Source organism: Bubalus kerabau, chromosome 14 (assembly GCF_029407905.1).
Source record: "Bubalus kerabau isolate K-KA32 ecotype Philippines breed swamp buffalo chromosome 14, PCC_UOA_SB_1v2, whole genome shotgun sequence".
Lineage (NCBI taxonomy): Eukaryota > Metazoa > Chordata > Mammalia > Artiodactyla > Bovidae > Bubalus > Bubalus kerabau.
The window spans coordinates 78,342,369-78,364,494 of NC_073637.1; the positions used below are offsets into that span (position 1 = coordinate 78,342,369).

General features: G+C 40.5%; 1 protein-coding gene across 1 annotated transcript in view; it reads left to right on the forward strand.

Moving 5' to 3' along the window:
- Positions 1 to 22,126, forward strand: part of CNGB3 (cyclic nucleotide gated channel subunit beta 3) — a 190,713-nt gene that overhangs the window by 159,297 nt on the left and 9,290 nt on the right. Inside the window, exon 15 of the mRNA XM_055546721.1 lies at positions 5,284 to 5,402. Within this exon, the coding sequence (XP_055402696.1) occupies positions 5,284 to 5,402 (119 nt within the window). The remainder of the gene's footprint in view (positions 1 to 5,283; positions 5,403 to 22,126) is intronic.

Below are 22,126 nucleotides of genomic sequence, written 5' to 3' on the forward strand. Positions count from 1 at the left end.
GGAAGGAACTGTCTACGGAGAGAGTGTATGGAACTACAAGTCAAAAGCTGGAAAATATGAGTGTCATTTATTCAGTGAAACTCAATAAATAATTTTGAAATGCTATGGGCCAGGCACTGTGCTAGATACTGGATATACTCAGTATATATCAGAAAAGGGTGGTTCTTGCCCTTCAGAGGCCTACTGTCTGATGCTGGGGTATTCAGTTCACAGTCTACATCAGATTCACCAGAATTTAGAAGTCTGGGCTCCATCCCCAGCAATTCAGTTGGTCTGGTAGAGCCCACATATCAATACTTTTTAGGCCTCCCGGGTGATTCTCACGTGCAGCCAAAGTTGAATATCACTGTCTTGATGGAAGAGATGAACAATGAACAAATTAAATAAATGCGTAACTCCAAAACGTGCTAACTTCTATGAAGGGAATGCAGAATTTGTGTGGTGGCAAAGGTACTTAATTTAGATTGGAGGACTCAGAGGTGGGGAGGTTGTCAGATTGTCAGACATAATCTTTGTGAAAATCTAAACAGAAATAGTTCTCTAGTTTAAAAAAAAGAAAAAAACTAGAGAGGACAGTTTTTTAGATGAAGACTTGGGGACATGAGGCAGGACAGAACTTGACAAACTTAAGGAATTGAAGCACATAATCAACTAGCATAATGGCAAAAGACAAAGTCAGATAGAGGGAAGGTACTTTAAGTCACCCAGGTGAAGAGGTGGAAATAATGTAGTCTGCGAGAGAGGATATGACTGGAGGTACATCTTTAGGAACCAGCATATAACAGAACTGATAATCATAAGAAGCTCAGCAAAGGTACATGAAAAAGACCAAGGTTGTAACTTTGAAGAAAAACAGTATTTATGGAAGAGGTCAGTGGAGAAGAATCATGGAGGGCAACTGAGAAGGAGCTCTCAGTAGTAAAAGAGGAAAACATGGATGAGACATTGTGATATTCATGAAACCAGGAATACAGTGTGAAAGCGTTAGTCGCTCAGTCATGTCCCACTCTTTGCGACCCTAGGGACTGTAGCCTGCCAGGATTCTCTTATCTGAATTTCTCCACGCAAGAATACTGGAGTGGGTTGCCATTCCCTTCTCCAAGGAAGTCTTCCTGACCCAGGGATCAAATCTGGGTCTCCTACATTGCAGGCAGATTCTTTACCATCCGAGGAATATATAAGCCCACACAAATAAGCCCAGATTAAAAGTGGGCATACTGATGATATGAAATCATTTTCATGAAAATGGAAACTGCAAACCACAGCTCGATTTAAGGACTCCTTTCAATCAATGATGCATTAGGATGGCATGGCCTTAATGCACCCAAATAGCCTTTCAATTTGTTCCAATAGCAGCAGGGACTGAAAATTGAGACAACTCATAGAAACTTTAGCACTCATGCCCCTAAGCAGTGAAAACTTGCTTAACAAAGTGTGAAATGCAGAGTAGATGCAGCCTTTTGGCTTCTAATTTCTTCTTTGCATCACATCCATCACTTAATAATAAAAACGGATCAGTTGAACACAAATGAAGGAAGGGAAAAAAGTAAGCAGGGGGAAGAGCAGAAATGAAAAGACATGAGACCCAAGCCACGTTTCTCTGCTTCCGTTTCTGTTTTAAAGAAGGGATTTAATTAATAGTAAACGTAGAGATGAAAAGTTGTTACTTGACCAGATTTTAGACAGCTGAATTCAGCTTTGCTTTTGCTTTATCATTTCCACAAATCATTGTAGGAAAAGGGAAGAAAAACAAACAACAAACATGTTCATTAGAGGTCATTTAAATAATTGAAGAAATGGCAGGGCTCAGACTGAGTCTGCTGACCTACCTAATCCTCTAAGCATCTCCTAACACTGGGTTCGCATTCCCAAGTTTCCCCAAAGGAATTAGATACATATGCTTGAAAGTGTGAAAGTGTTAGTCACTCCGTCGTGTCTGACTCTTTGTGACCCCATGGACTGTAGCCATCCGGGCTCCTCTGTCAATGGAATTTCAGGCAAGAATACTGGAGTGGGTAACCATTCCCCTCTTCCCAACCCAGGGATTGAACCTGAGTCTCCTGCATTGCAGGCAGGTTCTTTACTGTCTGAGCCACCAGAGAAGCCCCAATCCTCTGGATGGCTCCTAAACTCACTGAGTGGCTAGCTTGGACTGCTTCAAAGAGTGTTGGGAGTTTTCCCAAGATTAATTTGCAAGAATTAATTTGGGTGTCATAATACCCCTGCCAGCCTTGGAATAGCCTTTCACAGGGGAACTCTGAAAATTTTAAATGCTCTCTCAGGAAGAGTTACCCTATTGTATATGAAGTGCTTGCATTTCTATACTTTCTCCAAATTAGCACGTAAACCAACCACAAAAGCTTGGTTTGGTCTTATTTTGCACATGCTGTCAGACCTACTTCTCTAAGGAATGTCTACTTCATTTGAATGCTAATTAAACTTGCAGGAAAGTCTTAAATTAGCCTAGAAATATGCAAGAAATAGTGAAAGTTTTGGTTCGGTGATTATGCCAGATCTCCTTGAAAAATTATTGAAATGATCATTAAAAAATAATTAAAAGTGCTGAACTATATTTAAGTACCCATTATGTACTTCTACCTCCAATCAGCTGTAAAAACTGCCTTTGAAAAATCATTCCAGTTCCTTGAGAATGACTTCATGCAAAAAATGAAGGAATATGACCATGTTCTAATCATTACTTCTTGGAGTATTTCTGGAAAAACTAATTTTCAGACACTGTCCCTCATTTTAAAAATAACTCATAGCTATTTTGTTGGGTTTTAAAGAGATCAGTCTTGCTATTGGATTCATCATTAAATATGTTCTATATGTATAGATATACTATATCATATTTAATACACATATTATATAGTCAGGTGACATAGGTGTGTTGCTGATTCTAATGCTGTCATCTGCCAGCCTCACAAATTTGCCCAAGACACTTAACTTTTCAAGTCTCTACTGGTAGCTCAGATGGTAATGAATCTGATCTGCAAAGCAGGAGACCTGAGTTCAGTCTCTGGGTCAGGAAGATCCCCTGGCGAAGGGAATGGCTACCACTCCAATATTCTTGCCAGGAGAATTCCATAGACAGAGGAACCTGGCAGGCTATATAGTCCATGGGGTTGAAAACAGTCAGACATGACTGAATGACTTACACACTACCAAATTTAAATAAAACTAATGATATCTTTCCTATATGACCTCACTGAGATTTTTGCAAGAATTATATAAGTTAATATCTATGAAAATATTTTGCAGCTATAAAGTAGCATGTTCTGATCAAACAAACACAGGCATAAAATAAAGAGCAATGTAAAATCTGACATTGTGAGTTTAAAAATACTTTGCAAAATGCAAGATGTATTATTAGTATTGATATTATGGAAATAACTATAATTAGATCCATCTGTATTGGAATTTCTACTCAGATCTACATTTGGGAATAAATATATGCTTAATATTCTCCACAATGCAGAATTTAAATATACTTTTTGCATTGCTTCATCCAGAGATATGCATTCTAGGCTTCCTTTTGCTTCTAATTACTGTCATGGAGCATTGGTTACTCAGCCAAATATTAGCCAGTAAGTCAATCTGTGCCTTTATTTTCTTTCTGTAAAATGGTAAAATAATAATATCTATGCTAACTTCCTCATAAAAGTCATAGGGAGATACAATGAGAATGTCACGGATGTCAGCTAAGAGGTAGAACCTAAAAACTTCAAATTTAACCTAACAGTTAGAATGTGACAGTAAGTAATTATCAGGAAAATAACCCTTGGTATTAAAGAACTTCCCAGAGAATGGTGAAATTATAAATTATTCATAAATGAGTTGTCTACGTCATAATTCCTATGCTCAACACTGGAACAAAGGAGACATTGTCTCAGTCTTTGCAGAGCAGAAACTATAATCAACCTTGTTTAATCCTAAATTAATTTTAGTGTGTTCTAATCTTATGAAAATATGATTAACAAGAATATTTGATGAACTCAAATAATCTAGTCCCCTCCTAAGCCAAGTATAAGAGAATTTATTGTATTTATGCTATTTTTAATAGCTCAGATTGATCAAGACTCAACTCATTAAGACATATAGGTACTATTATCCAGTTTGCCTAGTATTATGACAACTGTCTTATTTAAAGTTTAACAGCTTTTCTTGACCCAAGTGCCATTCAGGTCTCTTGTAAAGCATATTTATTCTTTTTGGATCCTGGAGTGAGATGTGTTCCAAGGGTCCCACAGTCACCCACTAGTTTGGTGATTTGCATGACTCAATGTAAAATGGTATTTATCAACTAAGATTTATTATAGTAAAGCATACAGTGCAGGAAAAGCAAGAAAAAGACATTTATAGGCAAAGACTAGAAAAACAAGGTGCAGATTTACTAGGTCCTACTTCCACGAGGGTCACATGAAATTCATCTTTATCACCCGCTGTGGACAAGGACAAAACATCTCTGCTAGGAAAACTCAACACAGTCTTGGAGTCTAGAGTTTTTAAATGGGTCTGGCCACATAGCTACATGACCAGCCATAGTTCAGACTACAAACTAGACACCAAGTACACATCATAAATCTTCGTGTTTACATTAAACAGTGTTGACAGCCGGGTACATCCCGCCACGCTGCCTGAGGCATACAGAACAGCATCATTAACCAGTGGCTATGTGAACACTCCAGGAGTTTAGTTCTCGGGGCTTTGAACAAGGGTCATTGCCCTGGTTCCAGGGTCCCCAGAGATAAACAAGAACTGAATAAAAACAACCTGCTGCATTAACACTTTCAATGTGGAACAAGAATAATAGCTTAAGGGTCTCCTATGCCCCAATTACTAAAATGAGATCTCAGAGCTATAGGCAAAAGAGTAGAGTTCATCTTTGAATGACTGTAACCCATACTCTTTGCATAAATTAAGCAACTTCTTCAAAGCAAAGCAGTGGTCACCAAAAAATAAAAAAGAAAAGGTTGCTGTTCTTACAATCTCTAATTTCCTCTCTCCAATCCCATTCCTGAAACTATGTGCTAGCTAAAATATCTTTGACTCTCCAGTGACGGCACACAGTGCTCTCATTTTGAAGAGTATCACTTTCCTTATCATTTCTTTTCACGTGATATATCAAACTAATGTCCATAACCCCCTCAAGTCTTCAAATAATTGCTTTTACACTTCTTTCCTTTATGTTTATTCATCTAGAGGAGTGTATATTTCTTTAATTTGGGGCATAATTGTCAAGAATAAAGTGACTATCATTTCCTCTTTTTATTTGGCATACAGGGAGAAATTGGCAAGGAAATGTATATCATTAAGCAAGGAGAAGTCCAAGTTCTTGGAGGTGCTGATGGCAGTCAAGTTCTGGTTACTCTGAAAGCTGGGGCAGTGTTTGGAGAAATCAGGTATCCAAAAGACACCTTGTAAATGTTGAAGACTGTCATTTGTCATAAAAGAGAAGTCTTAAGTCGTAAAATTCCTGCTCAAATTCATCAGTGGTTTTATTGTGCTGACAACATGGATAGAATAAAGATTTTCACATTTCTATTTATCCTTTCCCTTCCTCCAAAGAGCATTTAAGCCCAAGACTTAGGTCAGTGCCTGGCATAAGGCATTTACTCAATATATGTTGAACAATGGATGTGTGCATGAACGAATGGATGAATGATGAAAGAAGAGATTGGGACAGCTAGGCATCAGATTGTTGGAAAGCTGGGGTGCCAGGATAAGACAGTAGTTTGAGTAGGTGAGTGATAATGATTATTGCTGTGGGACAAAATTACCTGAGTCCAAATCCCCATCCCTCTACTTAGGAACAAAAACCTTTGTTTCTTTGTTTCTTGAACCATCTGTCCCTCATCCTAATAAGCTGGATAATATTAACACATATCTTAGAGGATTGATAAGTGAGTTAATTCATTAAAGGCACTTAGAGCAATGTTCAGCATCTATTAGGAGCTCAATAGATATTAGCTATTGTTATTATTATTTGCTATTGGCCGGGAGAAGTTTGTCCTAAAGGTGAGTTCCCCAAGAGTAAGAATCAGTTCAGTTCAGTCGCTCAGTCGTGTTCAACTCTTTGTGACCCCATGAATCGCAGCACACCAGGCCTTCCTTCAGTATCCTATCATTTTGCCTTTTCATACTGTTCATGGGGTTCTCAAGGCAAGAATACTGAAGTGGTTTGCCATTCCCTTCTCCAGTGGACCACATTCTGTCAGACCTCTCCACCATGACCCGCCCATCTTGGGTTGTCCCACCGGCATGTCTTAGTTTCATTGAGTTAGACAAGGCTGTGGTCCTCGTGTGATTAGATTGACTAGTTTTCTGTGAGTATGGTTTCAGTGTGTCTGCCCTCTGATGCCCTCTTTCAACACCTACCGTCTTACTTGGGCTTCTCTTACCTTGGACGAGGGGTATCTCCTCACCGCCGCCCTTCCTCACCTTCAACATGGGATAGCTCCTCTAGGCCCTCCTGCGCCCGCGCAGCCACGGCTCTTGGACCTGGGGTAGCTCTTCGTGGCCGCCGTCCCTGGCCTTGGGCTTGGGGGCGTGGGGTAGCTCCTCCCGCCCGCCGCCCCTGACCTCGGACGCGGGGTAGCTCCTCTCCGCCGCACCCTCTGGCCTCAGACGCGGGGTAGCTCCTCTCGGCAGTTCCTGCGCCGTCGCAGTCTGGCACTCTCGGCCACTGCCCCTGACTACGGACGTGGGGTAACTCCTCTTGGCCACCGCCCTTCAGGCATGGGGTCCTCTCGGCTTCTAGTTGACCCTCAATATCTATCAGGATATTGGTTCCAGGACCCCCACAGATACCAAATTTCACCAGTGCTCAAGTTCCTTATGTAAAATAGCATAGTAGAATCAGCCATTTGTGTCTGTGGGTCCCTCGTGTGAGGGTTCCACACCCCAGGATTCAACAGACCAGCCTGCACAACCTGTGTGCAAATGCACAACCTGTGGATACAAAGGTCTGATGCTACAGACAGCAAATTTAAGCATTTTATGGGCTAAACATTTCATATATATTATTACACTCATGTATTCCTCTGATAAACCCTTGAGTGCCTCGGACATGCTAGACTGTCAGGTATTGCTCTGAACTCTGGGAATGTACTGTGTAAACAGTGAACAAGAGCTTACAGTCTTGTGGGATAAAGGTCGCAATAAATAAACAACTAACTAGATAAGATAAACTCCCGTGGTGATAACTGCTATGGAGGTAAGAATTGTTGGAAAGTGACTAGGGATGCCACTTCACATACAGTGTCCAGGGTGTCGACACCTCTCTGGACGGATAGTATTCCAACTGGGCCTTGAGAGAGTAAATGGAGCAAGCTTCCAGACGTGGCAGAAGAGCCTCCCGGATGATGCAACCGCAAGTGTGGGAGGCTAGAGGGAAGGCGGCCATGTCTGGCTGAACATCCAGAGGTCAGTATGGCTGGAGCTCAGTGAATAAGGGGCCCTGTGGAGCGATGAGGACAAAGAAGTAGGCAAGGACCAGACTGTACAGATCTTTTAGGCCATGGTAAGGGACTTGCATTTTATTCGAAATACCAATGGATGCCAGTGGAGGATTTTAGGCAAAAGAATGATACAATTTGAAATGTGATGTTAAAAGACAATTCTAACAGCTATGCGGAGAAAAGGCAGCAGCAGAACAAGAATGAAATACAGGAGATCAGTTAGAAGCCAGTTGCAGTGGTTCGAGTGAAAGATGAAGGAGTCTTGAACTAGGATTTTGGCCCTTAAGGTAGAGTGCACTGTCAAGCAGTTATTAACATATCCATTTCACAATTGGGAAAATTGTAATTCCAAGGCATCGATTATCTTGCCCAGGATAATATAGCCAATAAGGAAAGGAACAATATTCAAACACAAGTTTCATGGATCACGGTCAAGTGATCTTTCTACCATACCAGGAAGAAAGGTGCTCATTCAACCTTTTATTTCAGAGCTGCTAAGAAGTTATCTTCAAGGTTCCAGAGATATGACTAATTTCAGATGAGTTTATATGAGTATGACTAAAGTTTCCTTAGAATATTGAAGCATGCTATTTCTCTGTTGATAATGTGGATTCTCTTTTTTAATTTTTCCTCCTTGCTTAAAACAGGGTGGGCATGCCTGTGGGGGTCCTGCTCTGTTGCAGGAGTGAAAACGCTTCCCAGAATGTCCAGGTCTTTGTGTGTTCTTTGCCTGTTTCCTATTGCTTCCTTACTGGGAGTCCTTGCAAAAGTGATTTAATATTTTAATGACTTAATAATCACTGCAATCTTCAAGGTCACAAAACAAGCAACAGTCTAATCTAAAACATTGCAGAAATTAATTAGGTGACCTCTCTCAAGGGTCGAGTACTCCCTGAAGAATAAGGCTTTATAAATACAAGTACGTTAATTGCTGATATTATCATCACAGGAGGAAATACTCTAAAAATACAATCCAGGTGCTGCTGAGCTGCGATTGAAAGGACTCTTAGATTCTTGACAGCAGTTTCTCAAATAAATCTCCTGTTACGCACTGGGTTTGTAAGGCCAAATTGAAACCAGTAGACCAGACAAGCTCTAAATTTGCTGAATAATCTGGTTAATTCAAGCAACAGGGAGATTTCTGCCTCGATTGTCTTCTTGGCCGTGGTTGAGGAGAGATAGGATGCGTCTGCTTCTTCCCAGATACTCCCAGGCTTCGCAGGCCCAAAGCTGTCATATGCCCCTGGCACTCTAGTTATTTATTCCAGCAATGGAGGCTTGCCTGCCAAATATCTAGATACTGGAAAGATCTAGCAATCGTGTTTACTACTCAAAAATGCTGTGACCTTTGTAAAAACTAGCTAAGTCCAACAGCATCATGTAACTTTTTGAAGAAGGTTCTTTTTTCTTTGGAAAAAAAAAGAAAGAAAAAAGAACCGAGGGCTTTCAAGGACATTACATACTAATCCAGAAGAGCAAAGCCCTGACTAAAATATAGATTTACAGCCTGTCATGGAGAAAACCCAGACCACACTTCCAATTAACATCTGAAGAGTTCAGACACCCCATTTTTAACAGAGAGACCCAGGGTCTGCTGGGCGATGGCCTTGTAGTAGTTCTGACTCCACTGTTGGTTTTTTTCACAAATACATTTATTACCAAGTCTTATTCCCTGAATATATTTAACCACTTCCTCTCCTTCTTCTGCATCTGTTAAAAATCTCACTTTTCCTGAAAATGCATCTGAAATTTTTCCCTTGCTAGTGCTCTTATGATTTCAATAGGAATCCCTCCGGTTTCAGATTTCTTTGGATAACCTCCCCCTGGAAAATATCTGTTCGCCTCCCAAGACTTCAATTCACATGTCACCTCCCTGAAGCCAACTCTACTGCTGCTGTTTAATCGCTCAGTTGGGTCCAGCTCTTTGCAACCCCATGGACTTCCAGGAGCCCTGCCAGGCTCCTCTGTCCATGGGATTCTCCAGGCAAGAATACTGAAGTGGGTTGCCATGCCCTCCTCCAGGGGAAGCCACCTCTAACCTCCACCAAAATAACCAGCTGCTTGCTCCCTGTTGTTCCATAGCGTTTCATGCATGACTTTACAACAGAAATTACCACTAATTTATAATTAATTTGCTCAAACAGATCTTAATAGACTAAGCAATTAAAATGTAACAACTAAGACTTTCCATCTTTAAGTCACCAGCAGCTATAGAAAAACTATACAATGTGTTGATTCTCGCTGATATTCTGCCAACCAAAATAGTTTGCAGGTGCTATTCAGAAATCTCTAATTAATTAAGTAGTTAATTGCGATTTGATTTTAAAAAATTTTTTTAAATTATATTCGAGACACCGTACAGCATAATGTGAAGTGCCTCAAGGAAGGCCACACCTGGCCTGGTGAACAAGAAAGGTAAACAATCACCTCCTCCAAGGGCCTTACAAATAAGAGACGAGGAAACAGCAAGATTCCAATAGCAGGTGATAAAATGCTCGGATTGCACGCAATGATGGAGCATACACAGGAGGTTATAGACTGCAGAGGTTTCACAAGCATCAATCCGTTAGATTTAGCAGTTGCTTTGGGAGGTGAAGGCAGACCTTTCAGAGCTTCTCAAAAGACTTGTGGGACAATATGTGTGCATGAAGGTCAGTCCTGGTAGCCCATACAAAGTGAAAAAAGAAAGAAAGAAAGTGAAGTTGCTCAGTCGTGTCCGACTCTTTGCGACCCCATGGACTGTAGCCTGCCAGGCTCCTCCGTCCATGGGATTTTCCAGGCAAGAATACTGGAGTGGGTTGCCATTTCCATCTCCAGGGGGCCTTCCCAGCCCAGGATGGAACCCGGGTCTCCAGCCTTGTAGGCAGACTCTTTACCGTCTGAGCCATCAGGGAAGTCAAACAGTATATAAAAGATTGTTCACATAATGCTTGTAATGGGTTGAACGTTGGCCCCCACAAAGACATATCCATGCCCTAATCCCTGGAACCTGTGAGTCGGCGGTGGGGGGAGGTGGGGAGAAGAGCTTGCAGATGTAGTTAAGCTAAGGATCTCAGGGTGAGATCATTCTGGATTTTGTCGGATGGACCCTAAATCCAATGACAAGCGTCCTCACATGAGACAGAAGAGAAGACACACAGACACAAGGAGGAGAGGGGATGGCCACGTGAAGATGGAGGCAGAAACTGGAGTTACACAGCCACAGCCAAGGAACTCCTGGAACCACCAAAGCTGGGAGAGGCAAGACGGGATTCTTTCCTAGAGTCCTCAGAGAGAGCCAGCCCTGCCAACATCCTGATTTTGGACTTCTGGCCTCCAGAACTGTGAGAAAATAAATATCTGTTGGTAGTCACTGGTTTTGCAGGAATTTGTTACAGCAGCCCCAGGAAACTAATATAAAACTAAGCTCTTTACACTGTTAACCTTTGAAATTTACTGGGGAAAAAAAAAAGGTTTGCGTGGCACCCCTTCAACTCACCCTACATGGCAGGTCCACACCTACCAGTTTCACCTCCAAAGTGTGTCTCCGATCATTTGTACCTTTCCTTCTCTGCTCCCACACTTCCGTCCACACCACCTCCCTCTCTCACTGGACAACTGCAGCCGCTGCTCCAAGTCTCCCACCCCAACCACCACGCCCTCTGTAATCCAGGCCCCACTCGTAGGCTGGGGGGTCTTTCAGAAACAGGGATGACCGTGTCATTGCCTTCCTGCTTAAAACCACTCAATGCTGTCAGTGCTTTCCTAGAAATAAGATCAGAGAATAAGATCACAGCTCTTGCCTGACTTCCAAGACCCTGCAGAATCCAGCTCCTGCCTACCTCTCCACTGCAGGGTGTACCACACTGCCCTTGCCCACTTTAATCCGTACTTCAATTCCTTGAATGTGCCAAGGAATGTGCCACATGCCAATCAACTGTGGAGGGTTGGTTTATTTTTTCCTAATTTTAAATTTTAAAAATGAGGTAATATTGGTTTATGACATTAGATATGTTTCATGTATACATTACATTTTGACTTATACTGCTGCAAGCTTAGCAACAAAAATGTAGTTTTCATCTGCCTATATAGTTGACCCCTTTTATCCATTTCACTGTCCTCCAAACCCTTGATGGTAACTAGTATTCTGTTCTCTGTATCTATGTTTTTGTTTGGTTTATTCATTTATTTTGCATTGGTTTTGTTTTTTATATTCTACATATGAGAAAAAACATATAGTATTTGTCTTCTTCTGTCTGATTTATTTCACCCAGTACAATACCCTCAAGGTCCATCTTTGTCACAAATGGCAAGATTTCATCTTCCTATGGCCGAGTAGAATTCCGTTGGATGTATCTACCACGTCTTTTCTTTTTAATTTATATATTTTTAATCGGAGGAGAGTTGTTCACAACACTGTGTTGATTTGTTGGTTTCTGCCATACATTAACATGAATCAACCATAGGTATACATAAGTGCCCCCTCTTGAAGCTCTCTCCCACCTCCCACCCCATCCCACGTCTAGGTTGTAACAGAGCACCAGGGTGAGCTCCCAGCATCTTATAGCAAATTCCCGCTGGTTATGTATTTTATGTATGTATACCACATCTTCTTCATTCTTTCACTAATGGACACTTAGGCTGTTTCCATATCATGGCTATTGTAAATAGAGGTGCAATGAACAAGCATAGGGGTGCATATATCTTTTCAAATTAGTCTTTGTTTTCTTTGGATGAACATACAGAAGTGGAACAATTGGATCATATGGTGGTTCAAGTCTTAATTTTTTGGATGAATCTCCATGCTGTTTTTCCATAGCAACCATGGGGAGTTTTTACCTCTGCCCAAATGCACTACCCACCCCATTAACCTAACCTCAGGTTGTTTTGGGACCTCTTTTATTCTCCACTGTAGGGACCTCCCTGGTCTCCTTGCCATATGCTCTGGTTGGGCTACATTCCTTTCTTTCAGAGCACTTCCCTTTGTAAGCATGCACTCACTGGTGCATTTATTTCCTCAGCGTCTTTCTTCCTTCCTCACTAAACTGTAAGCACCAGGACTCCTCTGTGTGGTTGTGCTGGTCACCCTCTGTGTCAGGATGTCCAGGGAAGGGCTGGGAGGTCTGCAATGCAGCCTGTGCGCCGCTCCCGAGTGTGAGCCCTGCTGTTGCAGTCCCCTCATGCACAGGTGCCCTTTACTTTGCAAAAGGGGGCATTTTTCTGGCCAAGCTTGACCTACAGGACTGCATTTGCCCAGAGAGGCTGTATTTTTCCACTGTGCACAAAGACACAGGCCCTAGCTGACACCACACTCAATCTGCTCTTGATCCCCAGCCCTTAGGGCTGTGCCTGGCCCACATAAACGCCTAATAAATAGCTATTGAATAAATAAGTTAACATCATTATCTTTCTATCTTTGTAAATGTACTAACGCACATTCATTTTGTCATGAACATGCATATTCGGCCTTGTGCCCTTTTTATCAGCTTTTATTATTAAGAATAAGACTGCTATGTTTGTCCTTGTAAAGTCATTTTCCTTTTCTTTTATTTCTTTGAAGTTTATTCCCCAAAGTGAAATAACTAGGTCGAAAAGTAGAAACATTTCTATAACTTTTGGAATATATGGGCAGATGATTTTCTAGAAAAATTGAACCAATTTATGATACAACATGCAATATAAAGCTATTTTTCCCTAGCATCAGTGATATTACCTCATTACTCTCACTGGTTTTGCATTTTAATAGGTTGTTTTAATTTTCATTTCTCTAAATAGTGCATGGAAAATAATAGGTCCTTAATAAATATTTTCTAAATGAATTAATTTCCTCTGGGCCTATTTATTTTCATAAAAGCAATCATTTACTTTCCGCATTTCTTTCATTGTACAACATTCTTTTTTCATCACACATAACAAGTTATTGAGTAGAATTTATGCAGTGATATGTTTTAGGAACTGACTCATTTGAAAAGACTCTGATGTTGGGAATGATTGAAGGTGGTAGGAGAAGGGGATGACAGAGGATGAGATGGCTGGATGGCATCACCAGCTCAATGGACATGAATTTGAGTGAGGTCCGGGAGTTGGTGATGGACAGGGAAGCCTGGTGTGCTGCAGTCCATAGGGTGGCAAAGAGTCGGACACGACTGAGTGACTGAACTGATGTTTTATGTACTCTGGATTTCATTTAAAGTATTTAAGTTCTGACTTCCACCAGCTATATTGGTCAAATCACACCTGCATATTTAGCAGAATATTTAACAAATATTTACTCTAAGCCATTGTGAAAAGGCAAAATATTTTGCAAAATAATTTTAAACTTCTTTGTTCCCTCAAAACAAAGTTTGCCTGTTTCTCCTAACCACTCAGTTTTCAAAGTGTGAGTACCAAGATAGAGTTCTGGGCTTCTCAGGTGGCGCTAGTGGTAAAGAACCCACCTGCCAATGCAGGAGACAAAAGAGATGTGAGTTCGATCCTCGGGTCAGGAAAATTCCCTGGAAGAGGACATGGCAACCCACTTCGGTATTCTTGCCTGGAGAATCCCCATGGACAGAGGAGCCTGGCGGGCTACAGTCCATACTGTCTCAAAATCAGACATGACCGAAGCGACTTAGCACACAGGAGCACATAAGGTAGAGTTTTAGTTATTTTGAACTATTTTAATTCCATACTTTTATTCTTCATCAGAATAACTCTGTTATCCTTTCCTCCACAACACTGCTTTTCCTAAAATACAGAAATAATAGATACATTGGAAGTATGAAAGGGGTAAGAAGACTGATTAATACTGAAGGAGAAAAATTTTACTTCCATCTTTTTCTAGCTCAATACTGTGAATACTACCTATGTTTTTAAAGACGTGTTTGTATTTTCACCACATTTTTCAAGAGACAGTGTCTTTGATTGTGTAACATCTTTTTCCTCAGAGCAAAGAGCAACCCTCACCTAAGTTTCACAATATTCCTGTGAACAACTTTGTTATCAGTTCAGTTCAGTTCAGTCACTCAGTCGTGTCTGACTCCTTGCGACCCCATGGACTGCAACACGCCAGGCCTCCCTGTCCATCACCAACTCCCAGAGTTTACTCAAACTCATGTCCATTGAGCCGACGATGCCATCTAACCATCTCATCCTCTGTCGTCCCCTTCTCCTCCCGTCTTCAAATTTTCCCAGAATCAGGGTCTTTTCCTATGAGTCAGTTCTTCACATTAGGTGGCCAAAGGATTAGAGTTTCAACTTCAGCATCAACCCTTCCAATGAATAGTCAGGACTAATTTCCTTTAGGATGGACCGGGTGGACCTCCTTGCAGTCCATGAGACTCTCAAGAGTCTTCTCCAACACCACAGTTCAAAAGCATCAATTCTTCAGCACTCAGCTTTCTTTATAGTCCAACTCTCACATCCATACATGAATACCGGAAAACCATAGCTTTGACTAGACTGACCTTTGTTGGCAAAGTAAAGTCTCTGCTTTTTAATATGCTGTCTAGGTTAGTCATAACTTTTCTTCCAAGGAGCAAGCGTCTTTTAATTTCATGGCTGCAGTCACCATCTGCAGTGATTTTGGAGCCCCAAAAAATAAAGTCTGTCACTGTTTCCACTGTTTCCCCATCTATTTGCCATGAAGTGATGGGATCAGATGCCATGATCTTAGTTTTCTGAATGTTGAGCTTTAGGCCAACTTTTTCACTCTCCTCTTTCACTTTCATCAAGAGGCTCTTTAGTTCTTCTTCACTTTCTGCCATAAGGGTGGTGTCATCTGCATATCTGAGGTTATTGATATTTCTCCCAGCAATCTTTATTCCAGCTTGTGCTTCATCCAGCCCAGCGTTTCTCATGATGTACTCTGTATAGAAGTTAAATAAGCAGGGTGACAATATACAGCCTTGACGAACTCCTTTTCCTATTTGGAACCAGTCTGTTGTTCCATGTCCAGTTCTAACTGTTGCTTCCTGACCTGCATACAAATTTCTCAAGAGGCAGGTCAGGTGGTCTGGTATTCCCATCTCTTGAAGAATTTTCCACAGTTTATTGTGATCCACACAGTCAAAGGCTTTGGCATAGTCAATAAAGCAGAAATAGATGTTTTTCTGGAACTCTCTTGGCTTTTTAATGATCCAGTGGATGTTGGCCATTTGATCTCTGGTTCCTCTGCCTTTTCTAAATCCAGCTTGAACATCTGAAAGTTCAAGGTTCACATACTGTTGAAGCCTGGCTTGGAGTACACTGATACTTGTTATCAGTACCAGTTTAAACCTGTATTCAGATGTTCTCAGAACTCCTCATAAAGTGACCATCTGGTAACCAGTTCTATGAAAATCAAGGATCTTTACCATTGTTTGGAAGAGCAGAGAGGGAGTAAAGAATCTAACGCTCAGAATTTGGCAGAGCTTATCCTGGCCAGCCTAGCAGGCTTCCTCCCTGATTTTTTCTGACATCCATAGGCAAATCCATAACCTTAAAACAATAACAATGGCTTCATTAGCAGCGCTCGAGTTAGGATATAAAGAAAAGACCTCATGACTGGAGGTCAGCTCTGATCTTGGATTTCAACAGCGGAAAGCATAAGTATCTGTTCTGGAATAAGTCACTTCAGTGGACTCTGGACCTCAATTTCTATGTCAATAAGTGTAGGCTGATAACCTACCTCACCAGGTTGATGTGGTCATTAACGTATGACATCGTTAGCTATTTTCTAGCAGAGTATCATATATCTTCCTGGGTAGTTGAAGGGATATAAGTAAAGCATGGAGTAAAAAGTGCATGATATTCTTTTTTTCCTTTCTCCTTTCTTAGAATTTTTACCTGGATTCTTCATTGATCATCCATTTCTAAGGCCAATTCAACTCTGAAATAAAGACCTCTTGGGGCAAAGAGGGCTACATGTTTTGTATCTGTGAAATCTGAACCCTCTAACCCTGATGAAAATCCATACCCAGAGATTTTTCTCAAACATGAAGGTTAACATGTGTTTGCCTTGCAGTAATTTTATGAATATCAAAGTCACGGCAAAGAGCAAGCAGCCTGGGCAGAGGTGACATAAGAACATCCTCTGATATTTGCTAACCCACTAAAGTTTCATTAGAATTTATTTTTAGTGAAATGGTAAAAATATTCAAGCAACGAAGTATTTTCCAATAACACTGAAAAAATTTAAAGAGTATCTCAAAAAAGCCTACTTAGGTGACCTAACCTCCTACCTTCCAAATATAATCCTGTTGGAAATTTGCTTAATGAGAGTAGATATTTGAAGTTGTGATCTCTCACTTGGCATGGGATATGATTGCTATTCTTTCCATAGACAGTATTTAGAGTTGGATTTATTTCTACTATAGGGAATAATTCTATGTGAGAAAATGCTTTTAGTCAAGAAACTTCTTCATTTTAGGAAGCATTCTCATTTCTTACAGTTATCAAGGCATTAATCATTCTGAACTGTGCATCTCTGTTTAAGACGTCTGTCTGGGTTTGCATCCAACTCATCAACAATGAGCTGTGTGACTCTGGGCAAGGTTCCAAACTGAGGTTTCATTTCTTCATGAAATAAAAGTTAAAAGGAGTAATAATAATACATAATTACTTCATAGGATTTGAAAAGCATTATATGTATTAATATACAAAAAGAACTTAGAAAAATGCCCCCAAATATTAGCTATTACTATAAAACTGTCACTATTACTAATATCATTATCAATATTTTCTGGTTGACTAGACAACTAGAAAAAGTCGGATAACCTCACTCATGCTTCTCCCACTCCTGAATCGCAAGAAACTTGAGGTCAGATAGTTTTTTTTTTATTGAAATATAGCTGATTTACCATATTGTGTTAGCTTCAGTTATACAGCAGAGTGACTCAGTTATACATATATATGTATATATCTATATTCTTTCTTTATCCTTTTCCATTATAGTTTATATAAGATATTGAATATAATTCCCCGTGCTCTACAGTAAATAATTTTGTTTCTCTATTTTATATTTGGTAGTGTGCATCTGTTAATCCCATACTCCTGATTTACCTCCTGTCCCTTCTTGTTTGGTAACCATAAGTTTGTGTTCTATGTCTGTGAGTCCATTTCTGTTTTGCAAATAAGTTTATTTGTACTAATTTTTAGATTCCACATATACATAATATAATATTTGTCTTTATCTGACTTACTTCATTTTATATGATAATGTCTACGTCCATCTATGGTGCTGCAAATGACATTATTTCATTCTTTTTTATGACTAATATTTCATTGTGTATGTGTGTGTAACACATACATCCATTCATCTGCCAATGGACACTTGCTTTCACGTCTTGGCTATTGTAAATAGTGATGCTATAACACTGGGGTGCATGTATCTTTTTCAGCGCTTCTGTCTTTTCCGGGTACATGCCCAGGAGTGGGATTATTGAACCATATGGTAGTGTTTTAAGGAACCTCCACACTGTTCTCCACAGTGGCTGCACAAATTTACATTCCCACCAAGTGTAGGCAGGTACCCTCTTGGTTTGAGGACAGATATTAATCATCTTTATAACCCCAGAACTTAGCACAGTATCTAGGTCATTATGGAGTATGCTATTTCTACACACTCCTGATTTATCTCTAATTTCTTTTTTTCTTTCCTTTTCAGTTCATACAGTGGATTTCTTATATGTTTCTGCATGATTGGCCTCCAAAGTGTAATGGTCCGTACAATCTCAAACTCTTAGAAAAAACTACTAATCAAGAGAACAGTTGAGAAAGGCATTGTTTAGGAGGATTATTTTTCTCTAGATAGTCTGGGTACCACTGAAAACAAAGAGCGAGGAGTACCTTATATGCACTATACTGACTGCCCTCCCCGCCCACAGAATTGCTCTGATGGAACTGGACTTTGGAATGACACACGGCGTTTACTGAGGACCGCATCACAAACGGTGCTGGCAAACTTAGTTTCGCATCTGTGATAAGAATATGAACTTGTTGTCCACCCGTTTACGTGGTGGCCTCTCTACTAAAGCCCTTCAGGAGGTATTTCTGTCTTAAAACTAAGAACTGATCGCTTTTTATGATGTAAGAGACTTAAAGCCAAATTTGAAGCCCTCTGGTGGCAGAGTTTGCAATCTTGTATAAACCTCATTTCATGTTTCCATTTTTGTTTTTCTTTTGCTCTTAGGCTCTTTTGTATTCTGCTTATCCTTGTGAATGCCTTCTGCGTAAACCAGCTCTGCTAAAAAGGGCTGTGATGGTGTGTTCCAGTCATATTATAGTTGGTGTGTGCTGTGCACAATTTATGATGCCATACGTGGCAGGCCTGGAAAAGAACTGGGAATGAATGACTGACAAGGGACCATCTGAATATTCTAGCTCTTTCTGATGTATACACACAACATGTACCTATGTATACATAGACACATATATAGGCATGATTGTTTATTGTATATGTGCATATTACATATTATATGTATATGATGTATGTATATTACATACATGTATAATATGTGTGTATATTATACATGTATAATATATATGTAAATATGCTATATACGTACATATATAACCTCCATATTGCTACTGATTCCTGACATTTATCAAGTTTTGCACATACAGGTCATCTCACACTAAATATATTTATACCTTTTCCCTCTGACATTCCCATCACTGATTTCATTCACTTATTCACCTTTCTCATGCTAGTAATATAATGGTTAATTTTGTATGTCAACTTGATGAAGCTAAAGGATGCCCAGATAGTTGATAAAGCATTGTTTCTGGGTGTGTTTGCGAGGGTGTTTGGGGAAGAAATTAGCATTTGAATCAGAGACTGAGTAAGGAAGATCACCCTCAGCAATGTAGGAGGAACCACCCGATCCACTGAGGGCCTGAATAGAACAAAAAGGCAAAAAAAGGGCAAATTCACCCTCTCAGCTTGAGCTAGCGCATCTGCCTTCTGCCCTCAGGCATCAGAGCTCCTGGTTCTGAAAGTTCAGACCCAGACTTGCGCTTGCACCAGAGGCTCCTCTTTCTGCTTTCTCAGGCCTCTGGACCCAGACTGAATTGTACCACCAGCTTGCTGGTCTCCAGCTTGTATGTGGCAGACGGTGGGACTTCTCAGTCTCCATAACCACGTGAGCCAATACCCACAATAAATCTCCTTTTATATATACATACGTGTGTGTGTGCGCGTGCACACGCTCGTGTGAGCACACGCATGCGCACTTGCGCTCACGCACACACACACCCTAGTTTTTTCTGTTTCTCTGGAAAACCTTGAATAATAAAGTTTATTATACTTATTGATACTTATTACAATTACATACCCCAAATTAGGGTTTAAAACTTCTCAGCCAGGAGTTTTACCTAATTACACCTTCATAATTGAATGTCAGGAGTCCACAAACACCTATTTCTCCCTAAAGATAATGAAACCTATAGTAGGTGCCTAAAGATGGTCTTGCTTCCCAAAAGAGAGATTAAGTATCTTACTCAGAAATATACTTAATAAATAGCAAAGTTCAACTATAGTTCAATTTTTAAAATTTTAAACATTATAAATAAATAAATGGTAGAGTTATCTGGTTCCAAAATCTGTACTCTTCGCACAAAACCATATCATGCTTTAGTGTTTTTCCTTTAGGCCTGCTGAATACATGATAGGTGCTCAATAATTACTTATGTGCTTGGAGGAAACATCTAAAAGGTCCTTAAGTTCTTGTTTAAGGTCCCAGCAAACAGAGGCAGACCTGGGATTAGAATCCATCCCATCGTTTTCTGAGCTGTTGCTCTATTCGCTATTTTTGACCTGGGGACACTTATCATTAACCTCAGCTGTTCACCCTCCAGCACGTGCTCTTTCCGAAACACTGTGGGCTTGGAAATATTTAGAGATCTTCTTACTAAGCTATTTAGTGAGCGAAACTTTCCATTGGTGGAATGCTGGAGAAGCATTTTGTGGACAGAAGGAAAAAAAAGATGCTATTTTAAACATTGCTGAGAGAGTTTGGGCAAAATCCATCTGGCAGACAGACTATTTCTTCCGTTCAAAAACTCATCAAGCCCTCCAAATGTGTAACCTGTAGGCAACTTTAATTAAGGCTTGAGAAATCTCAAAATAACTTGACATTTAAATATGTTATTTTCTGTTCTGCTCTCATAGTCTGACACACACAGAGACAATCTCAGGTCCAAATTAAGTTCCAAATTAAGCCCCTCAATGCCATCTAGCCCTGCCTAGGCACTGGATTACTCTATTCCAAGGAGATAGGACTGTGAATGAAATAGGCTTATCCAATCACTGTCCTTCAAATGTTAACATCCATTTCATAGATAGGTAGGAAGACAGATGATAAAATAGATGAATGATACAGTAAAATTTCTTTTTCTTCCTCAAAAAAGAAAAGAAATTGAAGGCAGAGCTTGTCTTGGGGAGAACCTCAGGAAAGGACTATAAAGTAAATAGGGTTTTTTTGGCCATGGAGAAACAAACTTTTAAGTTTTTAATGTGAGATCTTGAGCAAAATAAGTAGGCCTTAACATGGTCAACATGTGTGGATTCCAAAGAAGTAGTTTCCATCTAGGAGGAGTAAATCCATTCTTAAGTGACCTGAATAGTCTTAACTCAAATTTAACATGAAGTTCAGGTAGGAGTCTCTGATGCCCTATGGTGGCCTAACAATAAGCTTTTCTTCCCTCTATTTTATTTATTTATTTTTGCCCTCTCTGGTTTTAATTGAGCATTTTATATAATTCTCTTTTTCTCTTAACATATCTATTATGATTCATTGCAAAAAATTTCAGTGTTTGCCATACACATTTTAAAATAAGTTTACCTTCACATTTACACTACACCAGTATCACACGTTGCTGCTGCTGCTGCTGCTGCTAAGTCGCTTCAGTTGTGTCCGACTCTGTGCGACCCCGTAGACGGCAGCCCACCAGGCTCCCCCGTCCCTGGGATTCTCCAGGCAAGAACACTGCAGTGGGTTGCCATTTCCTTCTCCAATGCATGAAAGTGAGAAGTGAAAGTGAAGTCGCTCAGTCATGTCTGACTCTTAGTGACCCCATGGACTGCAGCCCACCAAGGCTCCTCCATCCATGGGATTTTCCAGGCAAGAGTACTGGAGTGGGGTGCCATTGCCTTCTCCGGTATCACACGTTACTTCATGGCAAATCACTTCATGGCAAATAGATGGGGAAACAATGGAAACAGTGACAGACTTTATTTTCTAGGGCTCTAAAATCACTGCAGATGGTGACTGAAGCCATGAAATTAAAAGACACTTGCTCTTTGGAAGAAAAGCTCTGACCAACCTAGGCAGCATATTAAAAAGCAGAGACATTACTTTGCCAACAAAGTTCTGTAGAGTCAAAGCTGTGATTTTTCCAGTAGTCATGTATGGATGTAAGAGTTAGATCATAAAGAAAGCTGAGTGCTGAAGAATTGATGCTTTTGAACTCTGGTGTTGGAGAAGACTCTTGAGAGTCCCTCAGACTGCAAGGAGATCCAACCAGTCCATCCTAAAGGAAATCAGTCCTGAATATTCATTGGATGGACCAATACTGAAGCTGAAGTTCCAATACTTTGGCCACCTGATGGGGAGAACTGACTCATTGGAAAAGACCCTGATGCTGGTAAAGATTGGAGGCGGGAGGAGAAGGGGGCAACAGAGGATGAGATGGTTGGATGGCATCACCGACTCAATGGACATGAGTTT